Source organism: Lissotriton vulgaris, chromosome 4_1 (genome assembly GCF_964263255.1).
Source record: "Lissotriton vulgaris chromosome 4_1, aLisVul1.2, whole genome shotgun sequence".
NCBI lineage: Eukaryota > Metazoa > Chordata > Amphibia > Caudata > Salamandridae > Lissotriton > Lissotriton vulgaris.
In genome coordinates this window covers 2,092,401,593-2,092,421,413 of record NC_141691.1, presented here as the reverse complement: position 1 = coordinate 2,092,421,413, position 19,821 = coordinate 2,092,401,593, and the positions used below count along the sequence as shown (strand labels likewise).

Below are 19,821 nucleotides of genomic sequence, written 5' to 3'. Positions count from 1 at the left end.
GCGGGAGGTGCGTGGCTCGACCAGGTACGGGAGAAGGTAGCTGGCTGGGTGGGAAGACGCAACCCTCCTGCTTAGCAAAACACCCCGCCATATGTGTACAGACTTCCTTGTACATAGTGTAAATACTGTAACTTTCCTTCCTCCCGATCACGAGCACCAATCCTCAACCCCATCCTCACTAGAAACCCCAGAGCACCGGAGCACTCGGTTTCGCTCACTCCCGGTCCCTGGTGAAAAGCACGAGGACGTTTGTCCTAAATCTCAGTTTCGTTTCTTTTGTTTTGGGGCAACAACACCTCCGGAGCCACCTGGCTCGATAAGGCTTGGTGAAGATACCGCAAGAGCCTGGAGCCCCTACGTCAGACCAGGACGGGCCCTGCCGCGTTCGCCAGGAAAAGACTGACCAGCAGAAAGCGATGAGTGTTTATAAAAATAAAGCCATCGCTTAAACATACGACTACCGCCTCTGCGTCAGTTCCTTCTGCCCCACTTGCCCCGCAACACACAGTAACATAGACCTGGGACTGCCCATGCCAATGCGGATGGCCTTTCCAGATTATTCCACTTAAAAAATGAAGACTCCCTTGGGAAATTGGAAAAACCACATATCAGGCCAACTTCTCACATTGGTGCGCAGCGGTGCCGATTTGAGCTTGCTGTTTGTTTTACCATTGCAATCTTTATATCAAATTGAAAGATCACATCAAGTACCTTAGGTACATATAAAATCAAAAGCTTAGCATATTAAGTTCTACTGAACTTAGTAGTTGTAGATTAAAGGGATTAGCACACCCTGACTACAACTCACTAGCAAGGTACAGTAGGAAAACACTTAGTGTAGGTAAGTGCACCACTTACACCTCACTAGCAGTCATGTCTGATACAGGTGGAGCCTCAGGCTCTGCTCCTGTAGCAGTTGACCCTACCAAGGCAACTTCCAGATATGAAAACCTTAGCCACAGCAAGGGGGCTAAAAAAGGGCAGAGGCCCTACCATTCCTTCCTGATAGCTATCCTGGAAAAGTATAACTTAGATAAGGTGAGTCAGGCTCCCTTAGATTCAGGTGAGGGGGTGAACTCCCCTGAGAATGAGGATCTTCCAGAAGAAGAAGAGGAGGAGGAAGAGGAAGAAGAAGGCTCAGAGATAGAGGAGCCTGAAGATCAGGATCAAAGGGTGACCCAGGTACAGATTGGCAGGCTTAACCAGGCCAATCTAGACCTACATGGGGGTGGAGAGGGCCAGCACCTCCCCAGATCCCATAACTTAATTCTCCCAGGCAACAGGAGGGTGAGATCTCGATCAGGAGACTCTCATGTTTCTAGTGTCTCAAGAGAATCTCAAAGGGGAATGACTTCCCCCCAGAGGTTAAGAGCATAAGGCCAGGATGAGGGCTGTCCAACTCCAGATAGAGAGGGAAGAGATAGCCTTGGCTCAAGCTAAACTTGCTTTAGCAAGAGAAAGAAAATTGTGTGGCTTAGATGCCACTGGTGGCAGCAAAGTTCCTAAAGAGAAAGACAGGGCCTATGATAATAGAAACCTGACAAAAATTGTGCCCCCCTACAAGGAAGGGGATGACATCCACAAATGGATGACTGCTCTTGAGAGGGCCTGCATGGTACAGCAGGTCCCTGAGGATCAGTGGGCAGCAATTTTATGGTACTCCTTTTCTGAGAAAGGGAGGGATAGGCTCCTCACAGTTAGACCTGAGGATGCCAAAAACTACTCTGTCCTGAAGAGTGCTCTTATTGAAGGGTTTGGCCTAACCACTGAGCAATAAAGTTTGGTGTTTAGAGACACCCAGAAAGCACAGACTCAGGACTGGACTGATTTTGTTGATTGTGCCACTAAGGCTTTGGAGGGTTGGCTGCAGGGAAGTAAAGTATCAGACTATACAGGACTGTACAATCTTATAATGAGAGAGCAGATCCTTAATAACTGTCAGAACCAGCTGTTGCATCAATACCTTGATCTGACCTCTCCCCAAGAATTGGGAAAGAAGGCGGACAAATGGGTCAGAACAAGGATTAAGCAGAAACCCCAGAACCACGGTGACCAGAAGAAAACAGACCAGAAGGGTGGGAATCAGAAAGATAAAGAAAAGGACCAGAAGTCTTCAGGCCCCCAAACTAGTAATAAGGAGGGTGGTTCCCAAAATGACAAAAAGAAAAAGAAGAATGATGGCCCAAAGAAACCTTGGTATAATACTTGCAAATCAGTTTCACACTGGAGCAGTGAATGCACTAAGAAAAATCCAGTTCCTGCCACTGCAGCTCCTAAAGCTACTGCACCCCCTAGTACAGTCAGCAGTGGTAGTGCAAAACCTAAGGGGATAGTAGGGTTAACCCTGGGTACTGAGGTGGAATCTGGCCTAGTCAGAATCCCCACACAGGCAGTTCTCCTATATGATGTGGACTTATATTTGACCACTGCAGTAAGCCCCAGTAACCTGGGCAAATATAGGCAGACTCCCTTAATCAATGAGAAACTGGCTCAGGCCTACAGGGACACTTGTGCCAGTGTCACTATGGTGACACCAGACTTTGTGGACCCTGGTCAGATTGTACTAGGTGAAAGTTACCTAGTGACCAATGCAAGCAACTCCACTACTTCACATAGTGTGGCTGTTGTGAACTTCTCCTGAGGAGGGGTAAATGGCCTAAAGAAAGTTGTTGTGAGTGCAGACCTCCCAGTAGACTGTCTGTTAGGCAATGATCTTGAAAGCTCAGTTTGGTCAGAAGTGGAGTACAGGACTCATGCAGAAATGCTAGGGATTTCAGCTCATGTCCTTGCAGTGACAAGGTCTCAGGCTAAGAAGTGCCTTCCTGAACCAGTGGTGGATCTTGAAACATTAGACCAACCACAACCCAAGAGAAGGAGCAAGAGGGTTAAGGCTGTGCCTTCCCACTTGCCCCAGGTTGAGGATCAGGTTTCACAGGAAACTGATTCTGCAGTCCAAGAGGAGACTGTCTCTGAGGAGCTTGAACCTGACCAGGTTGAGTTTCTGGGGACAGGGGGACCCTCAAGGGCAGACCTGGGGCAGGCCCAATTAGATTGCCCTTCACTTGAACCCCTCAGACTGCAAGCTGCTGCTGAGGCTGCAGGCAATGCTCAAGGTGCCCATAAAGTTTATTGGGATGAAGGACTCCTTTATTCAGAGGCTAGAGACCCCAAGCCTGGTGCCACCAGGAGGTTGGTTATACCTTTGAAGTTTAGGGGTTTCCTTCTCACCTTGGCCCATGATATTCCCCTTGCAGGACACTTAGGCCAGAATAAGACTTGGGACAGGCTTGTTTCACACTTTCACTGGCCTCACATGTCAGAAAATGTCAAGGAGTTTTGTCGCTCCTGTGTCACTTGCCAAGCCAGTGGTAAGTCAGGTGCCACAACAAAGGCCCCCCTGATACCACTACCTGTGGTGGGGGTACCCTTTGAAAGAGTTGGAATAGATATTGTGGGTCCCATGGATCCTCAAACAGCATCTGGGCACAGATTTATACTGGTGGTAGTGGATCATGCCACCAAGTACCCAGAGGCAATTCCCCTGAGGACCACCACAGCACCTGTGGTGGCAAAAGCCCTCATTGCAGTTTTCTCAAGAGTGGGCTTTCCAAAGGAGGTTCTTTCAGACAGAGGTACCAACTTTATGTCTGGATACTTAAAAGCAATGTGGAAAGAGTGTGGAGTAAGCTATAAGTTTACCACACCTTACCATCTACAGTGCAATGGGCTTGTTGAAAGGTTCAACAAGACCCTAAAGGGAATGATAAAAGGTTTACCAGAGAAGCTTAGGCCGAAATGGGACATCCTTTTACCCTGCTTGCTCTTTGCTTACAGAGAGGTCCCACAGAAGGGAGTTGGCTACAGCCCTTTTGAACTTTTGTTTTGCCACCCTGTGAGGGGTCCATTGTGTTTGGTGAAGGAAGGATGGGAGTTACCTCTCAAAAAGCCTAAGCTAGATATTGTGGACTATGTACTTGGTCTCCGCTCCAGGATGGCTGAATACATGGAGAGAGCATCCAAAAACCTTGAGGCCAGTCAAGAATTACAGAAAGCTTGGCATGACCAAAAGGCTGTTTTGGTTGAGTTCCAGCCAGGGCAGAAGGTGTGGGTGTTGGACCCAGTGGGGCCAGCAGCACTCCAGGACAAATGGACTGGACCCTACCCTATCATTGAGAAAAAGGGAGAAGTCACCTATGTGGTTGACTTTGGCACCCCTAGGATCCCACACAGGGTGCTCCATGTAAACCGTTTGAAAGCATTTGTTGACAGGGAGGACATGAGTCTCCTCATGGCCACAGATGGGGATCAGGAGGAAGAGAGTGACCCTCTCCCAGACCTGCTTTCCCAGAACCCTGATGATGGTTCAGTTGATGGAGTAGCCTTGGCAGGCAGCCTCACTGAGCAGCAACAGGTGGACTGCAGACAGGTGTTGCAGGCCCACAGGCATATGTTTTCACTCACACCCAGCCAGACTAATTGGTGCACCCATGAGGTGGACACTGGTGACATTATGCCTGTGAAGAATAAGATCTACAGGCAACCTGACCATGTGAAGGATTTTATAAAGGCTGAGGTGCGACAGATGTTGGAGCTTGGAGTGATTGAGCCACCAGAGAGCCCATGGGCTAGCCCAGTGGTCCTTGTGCCAAAACCTCATACCAAAGATGGAAAGAGAGAAATGAGGTTTTGTGTGGACTACCGAAAAAAAAGATATTGCTGTCTTTAGCTCCACCTGGGAGGATTACCTGATCCACCTGAAGAAGGTCCTGGAGGCCCTGCAAAAAGCAGGCCTGACTATCAAGGCTACCAAGTGCCAGATAGGGAGAGCAAGGTTGTGTACCTGGGCCACCTAGTAGGTGGAAGTCAGGTTCAACAATTGGAGAGTAAGATCCAGACCATACAGGACTTGGCTCCTCCAACTACCCAGACACAAGTCAGAGCCTTCTTGGGCCTGACTTGGTATTACAGAAAATTTGTAAAGAACTATGGGTCCATTGTGACACCATTGAATGACTTGACATCCAAGAAGATGCCCAAAAAGGGTTAGTGGACAGTTAGCTGTCAAAAGGCATTTGACGACCTGAAGAAGGCCATGTGCTCTGCACCTATCCTGAAGAGTCCTGACTACTCCAAACAGTTCATTGTACAGACAGATGCTTCTGAGTTGGGGGTGGGAGCTGTGCTTTCACAACTTAATCAAGATGGTCAAGACCAGCCCATTGCTTTTATTAGCAGAAGGCTGACCCCCAGGGAGAAACGTTGGTCAGCTCTTGAGAGGGAGGCCTTTGCTGTGGTTTGGGCCCTGAAGAAGTTGAGGCCATACTTGTTTGGTACTCACTTCCTAATTCAGACAGACCATAAGCCCCTCTTGTGGCTAAATCAGATGAAGGGTGAAAATCCCAAACTGCTCAGGTGGTCCATTCCCCTACAGGGGATGGACTTTACAGTGGAGCACCGCCCAGGGACTGACCATGGTAATGCAGATGGTCTCTCCAGGTACTTCCACTTAGAACATGAAGACTTATCTGGTCAAGGTTAAGTTTAATGTCCCTGCGTTTGGGGGGGGGGGGGTTGTGTAGGAGAGTAGGGTCTGCTATACTATGGTCACCCCAATTTTTGTTTTTTGCTCCACTGGTTTTCGACTTACTGAGGCTGTGGGCCTGCTAATCAGACCCCCAGCCTGCTGTTCTCTCTCTAAATTTGTAATACATGTGCTATAGGTACATACCACAATTGGAAATGGACTCCTTGTCAGCCCCTGTACCATGCACTATAGGTGCTCAGGGCATAGGTGCCACCAAGGCCTACCAGGGGCTGAAGCATAGCTTTTGCCACCCCTGGCTGGTTCTTAAATTGACACAACTGGCTGATCACTCAGCTGGGGCAAGTGGGTGTAATCACCCCTTGCTTAGACATAGTATACCTATATCCAAACCTATATCTGGACACATATAAACCTGTGAGTCACTCCTATGGAAGGCCTTATCAATCCTGGAGGCAGAGTGCGTGGTTTTATGTGAGATGGAGCTCTGGCATGAGCTGAGCCTGTCTGCAGCTGTCGGGAACAACTCCCTAAGCTGATCCGGGATAATGCCATACCATATACTCTTAAATGCCTTATAATCCTTGCGGTTATATAGCAACTTTGGTTTGGCTTTATCAAAACATGTCGTGTAAGGTGTCATATGATTTGGAATACTACCCCCTCGCCAGTACTGGCAATGGGGGTAGCATTCCACCCTTCTAGAGGGAGAAGACATGTTACTTTACTGAAACGCGGTTGATTTAAAATGAGCCTCAGATCCACAAAATGGATGCCTCTGCCACAGACACGGGTCTGGCTTCCTGCTGTTGACCAAAACTCAGCAAATGGTGGCCTGGACAAAGGGTTTCCTGTCGAAGGGCGGTGTCAAACCACCCCAGACAGGAGATAGTGGATTGTAGCAGGGCGGTTTCAAAGAAACCAGACACTGCCTGGGGAGCACAAGGCTGCCTCTTGCATAATCCGGCCAAACCGGTTCTGGGGCACACCAGACCCAGTCCCAGCGCGGCCTGGATCAAAGGAAAGGGGTGTAACCACCCCCTTCCTGGGTCCCACCCAAAGGAGGGGACCTAGCAGGATGTCCAGCCCACCAGATTCGAATAAGAGTGGGAGCAGTGCCAATGCAACTCAGATCATCCTGAAGAAACATAAGAAACGAATTCTGGACCCTTCGACATCCTACTCAACGTAGAAGACTGAAGAATCTCCCTTGTGGTCAAGGAGTGACCACCCTGTGCAAACAGGCACCATCCAGCCCTCGACCCTTGCTTTGTTGCAGTTCCCACCGGAACGGGAGTGACAGAGATCGACGAGATCAAGCTTGCCTGCCTTCCCCCAGCCCGATCCACAGTCCCTGGAGAACTGAGACCCGTGAAGGCGACCGGAAGCGTGGGGCACGCCATCTTGAAAAGGCCACAAGACGCTGATCGTGCAGCCCACAAGTGACCCTCGAAGCTGTACGCCAGGGTTTGAGAAGCCCCAACCCGGAGCTACACTTGCACCAAAGTTACCCCCTCCACACTCGACGAGTGCTGCGTGGGGCCCTTCTGCTTGTGTTGGCTCGACACGTTGGCCCGGTCACTTGCCAGCTGGCTTGTGGCCCCTGTGCCGACGAAAACTTGAAACCGACTTGCTTTTCTGGTTGCTCCAGATCTGCATCAGCTCCTGTGAAAAGGAGCCCCCACTCTGACCCTCCTGGTCTGAGTGAGAAGCAATCTCCCAGTTCCGCGTGGATTGCTTTTGCCAAGTGCTGTTTGCTGCAATCTTGAAGCCGACGGTGCTGACGGCGAGAGCCTGCGTGGGACAGATCGTGATCTGCTCCTGGACATCGCAGATGCCCCAGAGCCCACGTGACAGCGGAGAGAAGCCTCTCGACAACCATCTGATTGCGCCCGACATTGCCTGGTTCCGTCCTCGTTCCACCCTGTTCACTGCTGAGTGACCCAGACTCTGTCCCCTCTGCTTTCAGATTCATCTCGACTTCGATCCACCCTTGGATCACACCGGACACTTCTGCTTCCCATCGCATGCAGCTTCTGCAGCTCCAAGCACCAAGAACCTGCGTGTCAAAACCTGACTGCACTTCGACCCTGTGCACCCACTTCCTGTGGGTGAGGTAACATTGCAACGCCGGTGTTCCTACGCTGGTAAACACCTCTAGGGTCTGTGTCTTAAGTTTTGTTCCTCTAGGTTCAGCGGAAGTATCTTTAAACTAACTTTGTGTAACTTTTACGCACCATTGACATTGCATTGGTGCAAGCCGCACTTTACGTGCTGCACCCGAATTCTGCGGGCTTCTCCCGACTTCAGCATTGCTAGTCCTGACTGCTCCCAGCGATTCTCTAGGCCCTAGGCCTAACCACTGTTCGATTGGTATCTCTTATACCACTTTTTTAGTATATGGTCTGAGTGGCCACCCGCCCTCATCCATAATTGTGCAACTTTGTATGTTATACTGTGCTTTTGATTTAACGCTTGTGCCCCTTTGCTCATAAAGAGTACTGGGGATTAATTTAGAAATAAACACATATATTTTTATAATATATACTGGTGTGGTGTCCTTTCATTTGGTATTACAGGATTGTATGTGGTAAAACAGCTCGCTTAACACGACCTCTTAAGTTAAGCCTTTAAGGCTGCTTAGTCCATGCTACCCCTAGGATAGCTTGTCTACAAGGTTGACTTACAACCAGACACCATAAGGGATTGTTTGGACTGATACAAGGTGGTTCCAGAATTGGAAACACCACATATCAGGCCAACTTCTCACACTCATCCTCTTTCGTTGGGGGGGTTTCTTAATAAAGTGCCTCTTTTTAAATGGTTACCCCGTTTTTTGCCTGATATCTCATGCAACTCGACTTGATCAGTTTCCCAGGGCCTGTGTTCTTTCCCAAGACTGTACAGTTGTATCCATAACTGGTACACCCCTGGCCACAGACAAGCCCAATGTAAAAGGTACCATGGGTACCAAGGGCACTGTGACCAAGGAAGACCTCTAAGAGCTGCACCGCCAAATATGCCACCCTCAGAGGCCCTATACCTTAACCCACACACTTTGCTACTGCACGCTATATGTTTTGGTGCAGAGAAAAATAGAAGAATGGACATGAGACACATCCCGGTGTCCCATGGCTATGAACCACGGCCTAAGGCCTAGATAAGTCACACCTCTAGCAGGGTGCTCGAGCCCTAAGGTGAAGGTACAGAGGCATGAACTCTTTACCCCTACAGTCTCCAAGTCCATTCTTAGGCATTGTAAGTGTAGTAAACCCATAAAGAGTATATGGTCTGGGAGCTGGTCACTACAAACTCCACAGCTGAATAATGGCTGTACTAAAAACTGGGATGTTTGGTTGCAAACTTCTCAGCACAAAAAACCCACACTAATACCAGGGTGGGACTAAATGTAAAATGCACTCGGAGGGCATCTTATTGATGCCCCCTGAAAACGACCATCCCTGGGGCGGTGCCTGAATGGCTGCCCACCATTTACCACCACCAGACAGGTTTCTGGATCCTTGGGTAGAGGGTTTCTGCTTTCTGGGTGCAGAAACAAAGCCCATCCTGCGCAGAGGATGGGCTCCTATTCCAGGGTGGGCTGTGTTCATGATAGGGGATGCTTCAAAGGCCTTCCTCCCTTCGGCGATGTCCTTGCCTTTGGCTGCCCCCAGCAGCTGACTCCCACCAGTTCTGGTCCCCACTTTGGGTGGGAGAATCAGAGGGAAACCCAAGGTAGGAAGAGAGGTGTGCCTCCCTTTGCTAACCACACAACTCGGGTGGGAGAGGCAAGGTTAAGTACTAATCTCAGTCCCCTCCAACTTGAAGATGAGTGGACTCAGCCAATTATGAAGAGGCTCATGCCCCCTTCTACTGGAGTGAGGCGTAATAGAGGGTATACCCACCAAAAGAAACGGACCCATTGCTCCTGACCTGCACCCCCTTTATTGCCCCTTAATTTAGTATTTAGGTGCAACCTTGAACTTTGCCTCCTCAGATTTGAGGAAAAAAGAAGAACTGAAGAACCGTGATGACACAGGAAAGAGAAGAGGACACCAACCTGGCGTGTTCCGCAGCAGTAGACCATCAGAGCCTGAAAGTTGTGCTTTGGACTCAACTGATGAACTCTGTCTCCCCTAATCACCTGAATTGCTTAAACAAAAACGAATCCCCAGAATCCAGAATCTGTCAACTCTGCGATTCTGCACCACTCTGCACCTGGCTGCCACGGCCGAGACCGAGTGGCCCAACATCCCAAGAAGGTCTCCCCAGCAATCCTAGCCTGGGATCTGGTGACCCGCCTCCTCCTTCAATCTCAAAGACAAGACCTGCAACATTAACCCGAAGGTGGTAAGATGAACTCTACCGTATCCAAAGTGGTCCAGGAAGCCTAACCGCGATCGACCGACAGACTTCAACCATGATCGACCGCAGACCAAAGAATCCGAAGCCAGAAGACAGAAGACACCCCTGCACCAATGTCCCACAGCGTTGAGCTGCCCAACCAACAGTATCCAGGCATCACCAAAGATCCCAACTCCCCCCTGCACTCTTCACCCAGATGCCCCAGTGCCACTGGTAGTACAAATTGAGTGCTCAGCTAGACTTTGGGGAACCTTGGTCCTAAACCCAAAAGCACAACCCTTGAAAGTCGAGTACTTACCTCCAAAACTGATACCACTTTTCTCCCCTGGGAACCATGGTACGCGATTTTGGGCCTAAAATTGTCCTAAGTGTGGAACTGTTAATGGATGGGAAAAGTAAACTCTAATGCAAAGTATAACAATTTGTGCTTGCCTTGTATGTAGAAATCCTAGGGTATGGTATCTATGCATACCACCCCCAGGACTCAAAGTAATCTAAAGTAGTCTGAAAGTAAATAGAAAGCAATTATTGTGTGATTTAAATAGCATTTTAAAGTGATACAAATCTGTCACTGTTACAATTGCAGGTACAACTGAATTTCCTTAAACAGTTGTGCATTTCTGTGTCCTTTTGACACCTTAGCACTCTTGAAATTGCATTCTCAATTTGCGATTCTCTAATTGAGAATCGCAAATTAAGAATGTCTTCCCATTCGCCCATTGGAATGAATGGGGAGGTATTCCTTAATAGCGAATCCCAATTTGCAATTTGCAAATAAGGAATATGTAGGATTCACAAATTATTTGCAAATCCTACTTACATAGCATTTTGCGATTCTCAAATAGCGATTCGCAAAAAAATCGCAATTTGAGAATTGCATAATCAGAATTTGATACATATGGCTCTAAATGCTTAACACACCCACTGGATAAGCCATACTGCTCGACCACACTTTATCAAAGAGAGCTGTTCGTCCTTAGCTAATTTAGTCTCTGCTATACCTCTGGGACTCCATACCTTACTTTTTATAGTATAGAATATACAGAGCCAGCTTCCAACAAGCACCAAGTATCTGCAGAGTATCTGCTTTGGGCATCTAACATGAATCCACTCTGTAGGAATTGTAGGAAATGGAACCAGGAAGGGCATCAGCGATAGTGTGGCAGAGGCTTTCGACCCCTCATCCAGGGTCCCCACAGCTGCTTTGTTGTCTGTATGTATTCAACACTTTTACTCATGATCTTCTTCAGGGCGAGAGATGATGTTAAAATGATCTTGCATTTGTGGACTAATGTCACACTGGCCTTCAGACAATTACCACTCAGTGCTATGTATCTGTTTCTCACTCTATAACGTGGGCAGCAAAATGCACTAAACACATTTACTCGATGAAACATAATGAAACGGTCATGAACAGCTGATAATAGCCGAGAATGAAATGCATTCAGCTGGGAGGGCTTTATATATTAGGAGTGGGCATGGAGATTAAGGGGGTTGTATTCAAGGCCTCATGAGGGTCTCAGTGTGAGTGAGGTGTGAGACACAGGAGGTCTCATTACTGAGCAGGAGCAGTTTGAGGTGAGTGATGTGCCTCGGGGAGGGGAGTCAAGATCCATTTTAGTCAAAGCTCAGTGAATAGTGTGGAAGTCCTAGAGATTGGTTATTTACCCAACAACACTAGGGTAGATACCCCTAATTAGCTACACTTCACACCCGTTCTTCTTTCGTCCTGTAGAGGGAGCTCCAGAGGGGAAATGTGAATGAGCTCTCTCAGATAAGTGTGGCTCAATGGTTAGAAGCGGCAGACCCTGAAGCAGAGGTCAGGCCCGGGACCAGGGTTCAATTCCCCGCCTTGGCGGGTCTTGGGCTCAATTTCCTCGGACCTGATAATTCTCGCCTCGGTGCCTATTCTATTCATGAGTCCCACTCTGCAACTCTGGGCAATAGCAACAGCCCCCACAACGCTAAGGATACCTGGCCTCCACCTTGGGGGTGCCCAATAGTGGGCACTTCACAGGGAAAGGCCAGGAAGGGTTCCTTAGCGTTTTTCGTACAAGCGCCGAGATACCTCAGGGTAGTCGTGTGCTATACAAATACGTAATTATCATTATCTCTTGATCAGTATTTGAACTCACTTGTGAATGTTCCTTCCACAGATGGGACAGCTGAACTGAGGCTAGCCCTCATTGGCAGCACTGGAGCCGGGAAAAGCGCAACCGGGAACAGCATCTTGGGGAAGAGAGAGTTTGTGTCCAAAGGCTCAGCAGTGCCCGTGACCAGAGAGTGTCAGAGAGGGGAGCGGGTGAGGAATGGCAGGCCTCTACTAGTGGTGGACACACCAGGCTTCCTTTCCCTCAATGTAGCTGCAGAGGAGCTCTCCACAGAGATGGAGCGGTGCGCACAGCTCTCCTCCCCCGGTCCTCACGCCCTCCTCCTCGTGCTCCAGGCCGGACGGTTCACCATGGAGGAGCGGGAGTCCGTGCAGAGGATCCAGCGCCTCTTTGGTAAGGAGGCGCTGAAGTTCACGGTGATCGTGTTTACTCGGAAAGACGACCTGGAAAGTGAAACTCTACAAACCTTTCTCAATACATGTGAAGAAAAGCTAAAAGTACTAGTCAAGAGCTGTGGAAACAGAGTCTGTGCCTTCAACAACCGAGCAACAGGAGCAGACAGTGAGAAGCAGGTGCAGGAGCTCATTGAGATAATAGATACAATGGTGGAAGGGAATGGGGGCCGATATTATAAGCTGGGACAGGATCAGGTGGCTCGAGAGCAGGATCATGTGGCTCAAGTGCAGTATGAAATGCCACAAGCACCGGATCGGGTGGCTCATGAACCAGTTCAGGCAAATTTATTGACCTGGTTGAAGAAGTTGATTTTTGGGTGAATCTACCATTGAGAGAAAGTTTGGGAACTGTAAAAGATTAGCACAAGGGTTATTAGAGGGGTTCAGAAATATCTTTACTTAGAGTAGTCCTGAGCACCCTGCAACCATAGACTATGCCGCTGAACTATTTCAAAGCCACACCATCTAAACATATATCACATTAGATAGTTTGTGAAGAAAATGTATTTTATAAAATTTAAATCGATATTATAGATCACATATGTTTTGTTTATAGACAAAGTTAATTGAAATAATGAATATACTAAGTAATTATTTGTCAAGAGGTGTGTTAGACCTGGCAACCTTGTCATGGTTTCCCCTGACTTTATGCCTTCTGAGCACCTGTTTTTGCTGACTTCGATTTTGCTGGCTTTAGGAATCTGGGGCTTTACCACTACTAACCAGTGGTATAGTGCATGTGTTTTTACTTACAATATAATAACATTGGTTTATCCACAGTTGGCATATGTGATTTACTTCTAAGTCTTTAGTAAAATGCACTACCTGTACCCAGGGCATGTACCTCACATGCTACTAGTGGGCCTGAAGCACTCATTGTGCCACCAACTTAAGTAGCCCTTTAACCAGTCCTCAGGCCTTCCATTGCAGAGCCTCTGTGTGCAGTTTTTAAACTTCCGTTTTGACCTGTCAAGTTAACCTACTTCCCAGGCCCAAACCTTTCTTTTTATTACATTTAAGTCACCACTTAGGTAGACTCAGAACAGCCCATTGGCAGGGTGCAGTGATTTTAAAAAATAGGGCATGTACATTTAGGTTTCACATGTCCTGGTAGTGATATGCTCTTAACCCCTTCGCTGCGGAGTGTTTTCCCCCCGCTGTGCAGCACACGTTCAGCACAGCGGGGTAATTATCCCCGAGGGCAACGTTCCAACGGCCGTGATGAGCTCAGCTCGTCATGAGTGCAGCTGCACTGTGCCTCATGACGAGCTGAGCTCGTCATGAGCATAGAAGAGGTTAAATTCATTTTTCACTACTGCAAAGCCTTTCTCTCCAATAGGATAACATTGGGATCACCTGATTACATTTCATAAGTGTAATTTCCAATTCAAAAGAGATAGAACACCGAAATATGGTGTGTGTGGAATCACATTTTAAGAACACAATGTATGATAAAGTTGGCATTTAAATTGCAATTCTGAAAAAGTCACTTTTAGAATGTTTTCTGATTGTAACCATTTGGAGCCATCTGCCTGTCTCTAGATTACATGCCTAGGGTGAGTGACAGCTGGATTCCTGCATTCCCTCTGGACAGCTACACAGAAAGGAAGGGTAGGTATGAATGAGTGGCAATCTGCACGCTTGTGGGTAATCCTGAACAGGATGAAGGAGAGGAGCTGGCACTTCTAACAGAAAGGGCTGTGTCCTTTCTCGACATAAAGGCTTTCATACCCCCCCTCCCCCTGTTGTGAATCATGAGCCAGGGCAGGAAACAAAGGGACTTTGTGCACTTTAAAACATCTCTTTGAATTCTCCCCACTTCAGAGGCCCAACTGGGTATGAGTACTGGACCTCTCACAGCACCAAATTAGAGCACTTCAGGAACTGAGGACATTCTACCAGAAAGAAGGATTGCTGTGCTGACAGGAGGGACTGCCACTTTGCTGGCAGCTTTTCTGTTCTAGCCTGCTGCTTGTTGCCTGGGAGTAAGCATGGGCGGAAAATCCGTTCCGCTCGCGGATTTTGCGGATTTTCGGGAAATCCGCAATCCGCGAGATTTGCGAATCTCCCGCAAAATCCGCAAATCCGCGAGCAGCGGATTTTGCTCGCACTGCTCGCACTGTTCGCGTGAGTTCGCGCCCCGCGAATAAGTGCAAAATTGCAGAAATACGATTTTAGCAAAACTGAAAGTAACTACTTACCAGGTTCAAAAGTTCAGGCTCATCATTAGTAGCCATTTCCTGTAGTGCTTCCTGAGGGGCCCCTCCAGAGTTCAGTTGCCAGTTGAAACTATTATGTGACCCTGCTCTGAACCTCAGAATAGTTACACATATGCCACAAAGGTCCTGGATTACAGCTAAGGGAGACAAGCAGGAGCCAGGCTGGAAGTTAAAATCCATTAATCAGCCCCTAATTCATTATTGTCAGTTGGGGCAGGGCAGGTGTTGTAACTAATTTTGCAACAATGAAAGCACTTAGCAAGTGCAAAAGATCACTAATCAGGGCGCACTAAGGAAGCAGGTGCCAGCTAAAAAAATATTCTGTGACACATTAATCAGCCCCAAATTAATTTAGGTCACTTGAGGCAGGGAAGGTGTGCTTTGCTTTGCCGAAAATAATGTACACTGGACAACCAGAGGGTGTGGTGATGAAACAGAGGGTGGCATGGGTGGGCCAGAGGGTGGCATGAGTAGTCAGAGAGTGGCAGTGGTGACAGAGAGTGGCAGTGATGAAGAAGAGTGTCCCAAACAGGCTGGACACGTAGAAACAACAAGTTCGCGAAACTTGCGACCCGACAGGTAAGTTCGCAATTTGCGAAAGTGTACAAAACCCTCGCGAACTGGCAGAAACACGGGCGAACACAAAAAAAAAAAATCCGCAAATTCGCGGGAATTCGCGGATTTTGCGGATTGCGAATCCGCAAATCCGCAAAATTCGCGAACGCGAGATCCGCAAAATTCGCTCATGCTTACCTGGGAGTTAGAAGGACAGGACCTGCATCTCTATATCCCAGAATGTAAGTATCTCCAAGGGCTTGTTGGCCTGCTTCCTTTTTTTGAAGTCGCAGGGATATCAGGACTTACTTCTGCAACTTGTAACCAGCACCTAGACTCTATCTCCTGTGAGTACTGCTTTGAAAAGTAATACAAATCCAGTCCTTGGCCCTTGGAAGTGAGTGTTGGTGAAGCAGCCGAAGACAATCCACACATCAACTTTGTTGTGCTGACAACAACCAGCATATTTCCAGATGCATTGCTGCTGTTGCACGAACCACGGACACTGCATCACTGACAGCACAACACATTATCCCCATATTCTGATGGATCTCTGTCATTGAATGGCTCAGAATAATGCATCGCTTTATTCTGCACACATCTCCTACAGCCCAGCGGTTTGACGATGATGCATTCCCTCGATGTTCATTGCATCTTGACTCTCGACACACCGTCAGCTTTCACAGCTCAGAAGGCATGCATAGTATTGCCTTCCTTGCTCCACACATCATATTTGATGCGCACACATTGAATCTACTGTTCAGCGGGCCTGCGTGACTCCTATATCTGGCCAGTGCTCCACTGTGGTCAGCCTGAACATTTGGATTTGCCCCGGTCAAATGTGATCAGATAGTTCCAGTTGGCACTCTGTGCTTCTAAGCACTATGGATCTGTTTATTCTTTAAAAATTCATAACTTGACTTCTGATTGTTGTATGTTTGCCATTTTGGTCTTGATTTACCTATGAGAATATTAGCTATAGTTTCTAAACTGATGTGGAGTCCATTTGCGTTGTTTTCATAGTGTTAGCATGTGTGTGGTGTGCACAAATATTTTACATATTGCCTCTTAGTTAAGCCTGACAGCTTTGTGGCAAGATACCAGAGGATGTATAAGAAAAAGCAAGGGTAACCAGATAATTTTAGAGAACCTGGGGTAATGTAATGTGTTTATATAAACAACGGTTGACAGGGAAGTACATCTCTTTTAAAATGTTCACTAGCCGGGAAACTAAAATGCATATGCAAATCTTTTTGTGGACAATTAATGGAGGAAGCCTGGACACACACCAGCCCCTTGTTTATAAACACACAAGATACCAGAGGGTGAGCACCAGTTAATTTAGAGCATGTTCCTGACTTACCTTACGGACCGGGTGCATACCTCTGCAAATCCGAAACACAATTTCTAACAAATGCAACATCAACAAATTGTCATGAATATATAGATTAGTAATGGTAAACAATTACCTCTAAACACTGATGATCACTCATCCTCACACTTTCACTCAATCATAATCACTCTTAATCTCACATACAATATCTCTTTTTTTATCATTATCTCTTTGACACTCTTTCTATCTTTAACTCGCTTGCTGTTCTGTTTCCTACACTGTACCTCTTGTCAATGCCAGTCTAGCAGTCCGAATTATAGGACTGGAGGAAGAAAACAGAAATACCAAATGTACAAAAAATATTTTCTTCTCTCTGCTCATGCACTTGCACATAAGCAGGCTGCCTAGCACCATGCACACATGTTTTTATCATATTGCAACCAGAATAATTCAGGGAGGGAACAGCCATCTCGCTGTCTGCCTTAGTATTATGGGTTAGTCTTATCTGAGGTCTAGTCTTTAAGATGCTCTGTGTGGTCTTTAGATCAATACAAGGGAGTGGCCCTGCCTATTTCAGAAATAAACTCAGCTGGTATGAGCCTGCTCGACAAATAAGATCTGGCAATGCTAACTTGTTGTGGCCCAAGAGAATACACAAGGTTAGGATGGGTGGTAGAGCCTTTTCCTATCTGGCAGCCAGCCACTGGAACAAACTGCCACAGAACATTAGAGCTTGTAATGAGCTAACCACCTTCAAGAAACTTTTAAAGACATGGTTATATTAGTTGCACTTGCTCATTAAGAAAGCCCCATGGTTCACCGACGAACTCAAGAGCTCCAAGAAGAACTGCCGAGCCCTCGAGAGAACATGGCGCAGAGACCCAACACTGGACAACATGACTGCCCTCAAGCTCGCCACCCGAAAACACCACCAACTCATCCGCGCCACCAAGAAAACCACATTCAAGGAACGACTGGACCACAACACACACAACAGCAAGGAACTCTTCAACATCGTTAAAGAGCTCTCCAACCCCAACGCCGGAAACAATGACATCACCCCTTCGCAAGACCTCCGCAACTCCCTCGCCTCCTACTTCCACAACAAGATCGCGGTCATACACAACAGCTTCAGCACTCAACCAACGCACGCCACGACCGAACCACTGCCCCCCACTACCACCCTCCGCGCCCGGACCCCGATCAGCACCGAAGACACCGTCCGCACGATGAACTCCATCCACTCCGGATCTCCTACCGACCCCTGCCCTCACCACGTCTTCAACAAGGCCGATGCTGTCATCGCACCCCACCTGCGGGACATCATCAACACCTCCTTCGACACCGCTACCTTCCCAGAGAGCTGGAAGCACGCCGAACTCAGCGCTCTACTAAAGAAGCCATCAGCCGACCCCACCGACCTCAAGAACTACCGCCCCATCTCGCTGCTCCCGTTTCCTGCTAAAGTCATCGAGAAGACCGTCAACAAGCAGCTGGCCGCCTTCCTTGAGACGAACGGATCCCTCGACCTCTCGCAGTCTGGCTTCTGGGCCAACCACAGCACCGAGACCGCCCTGATCGCATCCACCGATGACATCCGAGCACTGCTTGACAATGGAGAAACAGCAGCCCTCATCCTCCTAGACCTCTCCGCGGCCTTCGACACTGTCTGCCACCGTACACTAGTGCAGCGACTCAGCAACGTCGGAATCCAGGAGAAGGCACTGGAATGGATCATCTCCTTCCTCGCCGGAAGGACACAGAGAGTCCGCCTCCCCCCGTTCAGATCTGAAGCCACCGAAGTCATCTGCGGCGTTCCTCAAGGCTCCTCGCTCAGTCCAACCCTCTTCAACGTCTACATGAGCCCCCTCGCAGACATCGCACGCCACCACAACCTCAACATCATTTCCTACGCCGACGACACCCAGCTGATTCTCTCCCTCACCAACGACCCCGCCACCGCCAGAGCCAACCTTCACGAAGGGATGAAAGAGGTAGCCGAATGGATGAAGAACAGCCGCCTGAAACTGAACTCGGACAAGACGGAAGTCCTCATCCTGGGATCCTCACCCTCCGCCTGGGACGACTCCTGGGGGCCCCCCGCCCTAGGCAGCGCGCCCAAACCAACAGACCACGCACGCAACCTGGGCTTCATTCTGGACTCATCCCTCTCCATGACCAGACAAGTCAACGCCGTCTCCTCGTCATGCTTCAACATCCTGCGCATGCTAGGTAAGATCTTCCGATGGATCCCCACCGAGACCAGGAAGACGGTCACCCAGGCCCTCGTCACCAGCCGTCTGGACTACGGCAACTCCCTCTACGCCGGAACCACCGCCAAACTCCAGAAGAGACTCCAGCGGATCCAGAACGCCTCAGCACGACTCATCCTGGAAATCCCCCATCGCAGCCACATCTCCGGACACCTGAGAGACCTGCACTGGCTGCCGGTCAACAAGAGAATAACCTTCCGACTCCTCACCCACGCACACAAAGCCCTACACAGCCAAGGCCCAGGATACCTCAACAGCCGCCTCAACTTCTACGCTCCCAAACGCCAACTTCGATCGACCGGCCACGCCCTCGCCGCCGTCCCCCGCATCCGAAGAGCCACAACAGGGGGACGGTCCTTCTCCTACCTCGCCCCAAGACATGGAACTCCCTCCTGACCCACCTCCGCCTGACCCAGGACCACCTCGCCTTCAGGAAGCAACTCAAGACCTGGCTGTTCGAGCAGTAGCAGACCCCCCTCCCCCAGCGCCTTGAGACCCTCTGGGTGAGTAATGCGCTATATAAGTGCTTTGATTGATTGATTGATTGATTAAGGACCGTCTCCTCGAATCTCAGAGAGATCCCTTCGGGGATGATTCGCTTGCACTCTACAAATCCACAAGTAAAGTAAAGTAAAGTAGTCTTCCATTCCACCACGCCTTCTGACCAGCTTTGACCGGGGCTTCTGTGGCCCCATTTCTTCTAGTGTCAGCTTCTGATGTGCACTGAATACGTGTACCAGTGTTGCCAGTGCAACCCAGGCTCCTAAATCACATGACAGATTTGGCATGTGTCATCTTCCTGTTGAGCACAGACCTCAACATATCTTCCCCTTCCCTCCATTTGCATCCTATTTTTTCAAGTGAAGTTTGTGAACCACCCATCTCACAGAGACCCAGCAGCATCAAGGCTTTCCATGCTAGCCTATGGGTCAAAGGGGTTTCATCATATAATCTGGCCCTGATCTGTT

At 48.7% G+C, this 19,821-nt stretch overlaps 1 protein-coding gene across 1 annotated transcript in view; it reads left to right on the top strand.

The window, feature by feature from the left end:
• Positions 1-12,803, top strand: part of LOC147725107 (uncharacterized) — a 352,179-nt gene extending 339,376 nt beyond the window's left edge. Inside the window, exon 14 of the mRNA XM_086918171.1 lies at positions 12,064-12,803. Within this exon, the coding sequence (XP_086774297.1) occupies positions 12,064-12,794 (731 nt within the window). The 3' untranslated portion in view covers positions 12,795-12,803. The remainder of the gene's footprint in view (positions 1-12,063) is intronic.
• Positions 12,804-19,821: the final 7,018 nt, after the last annotated feature.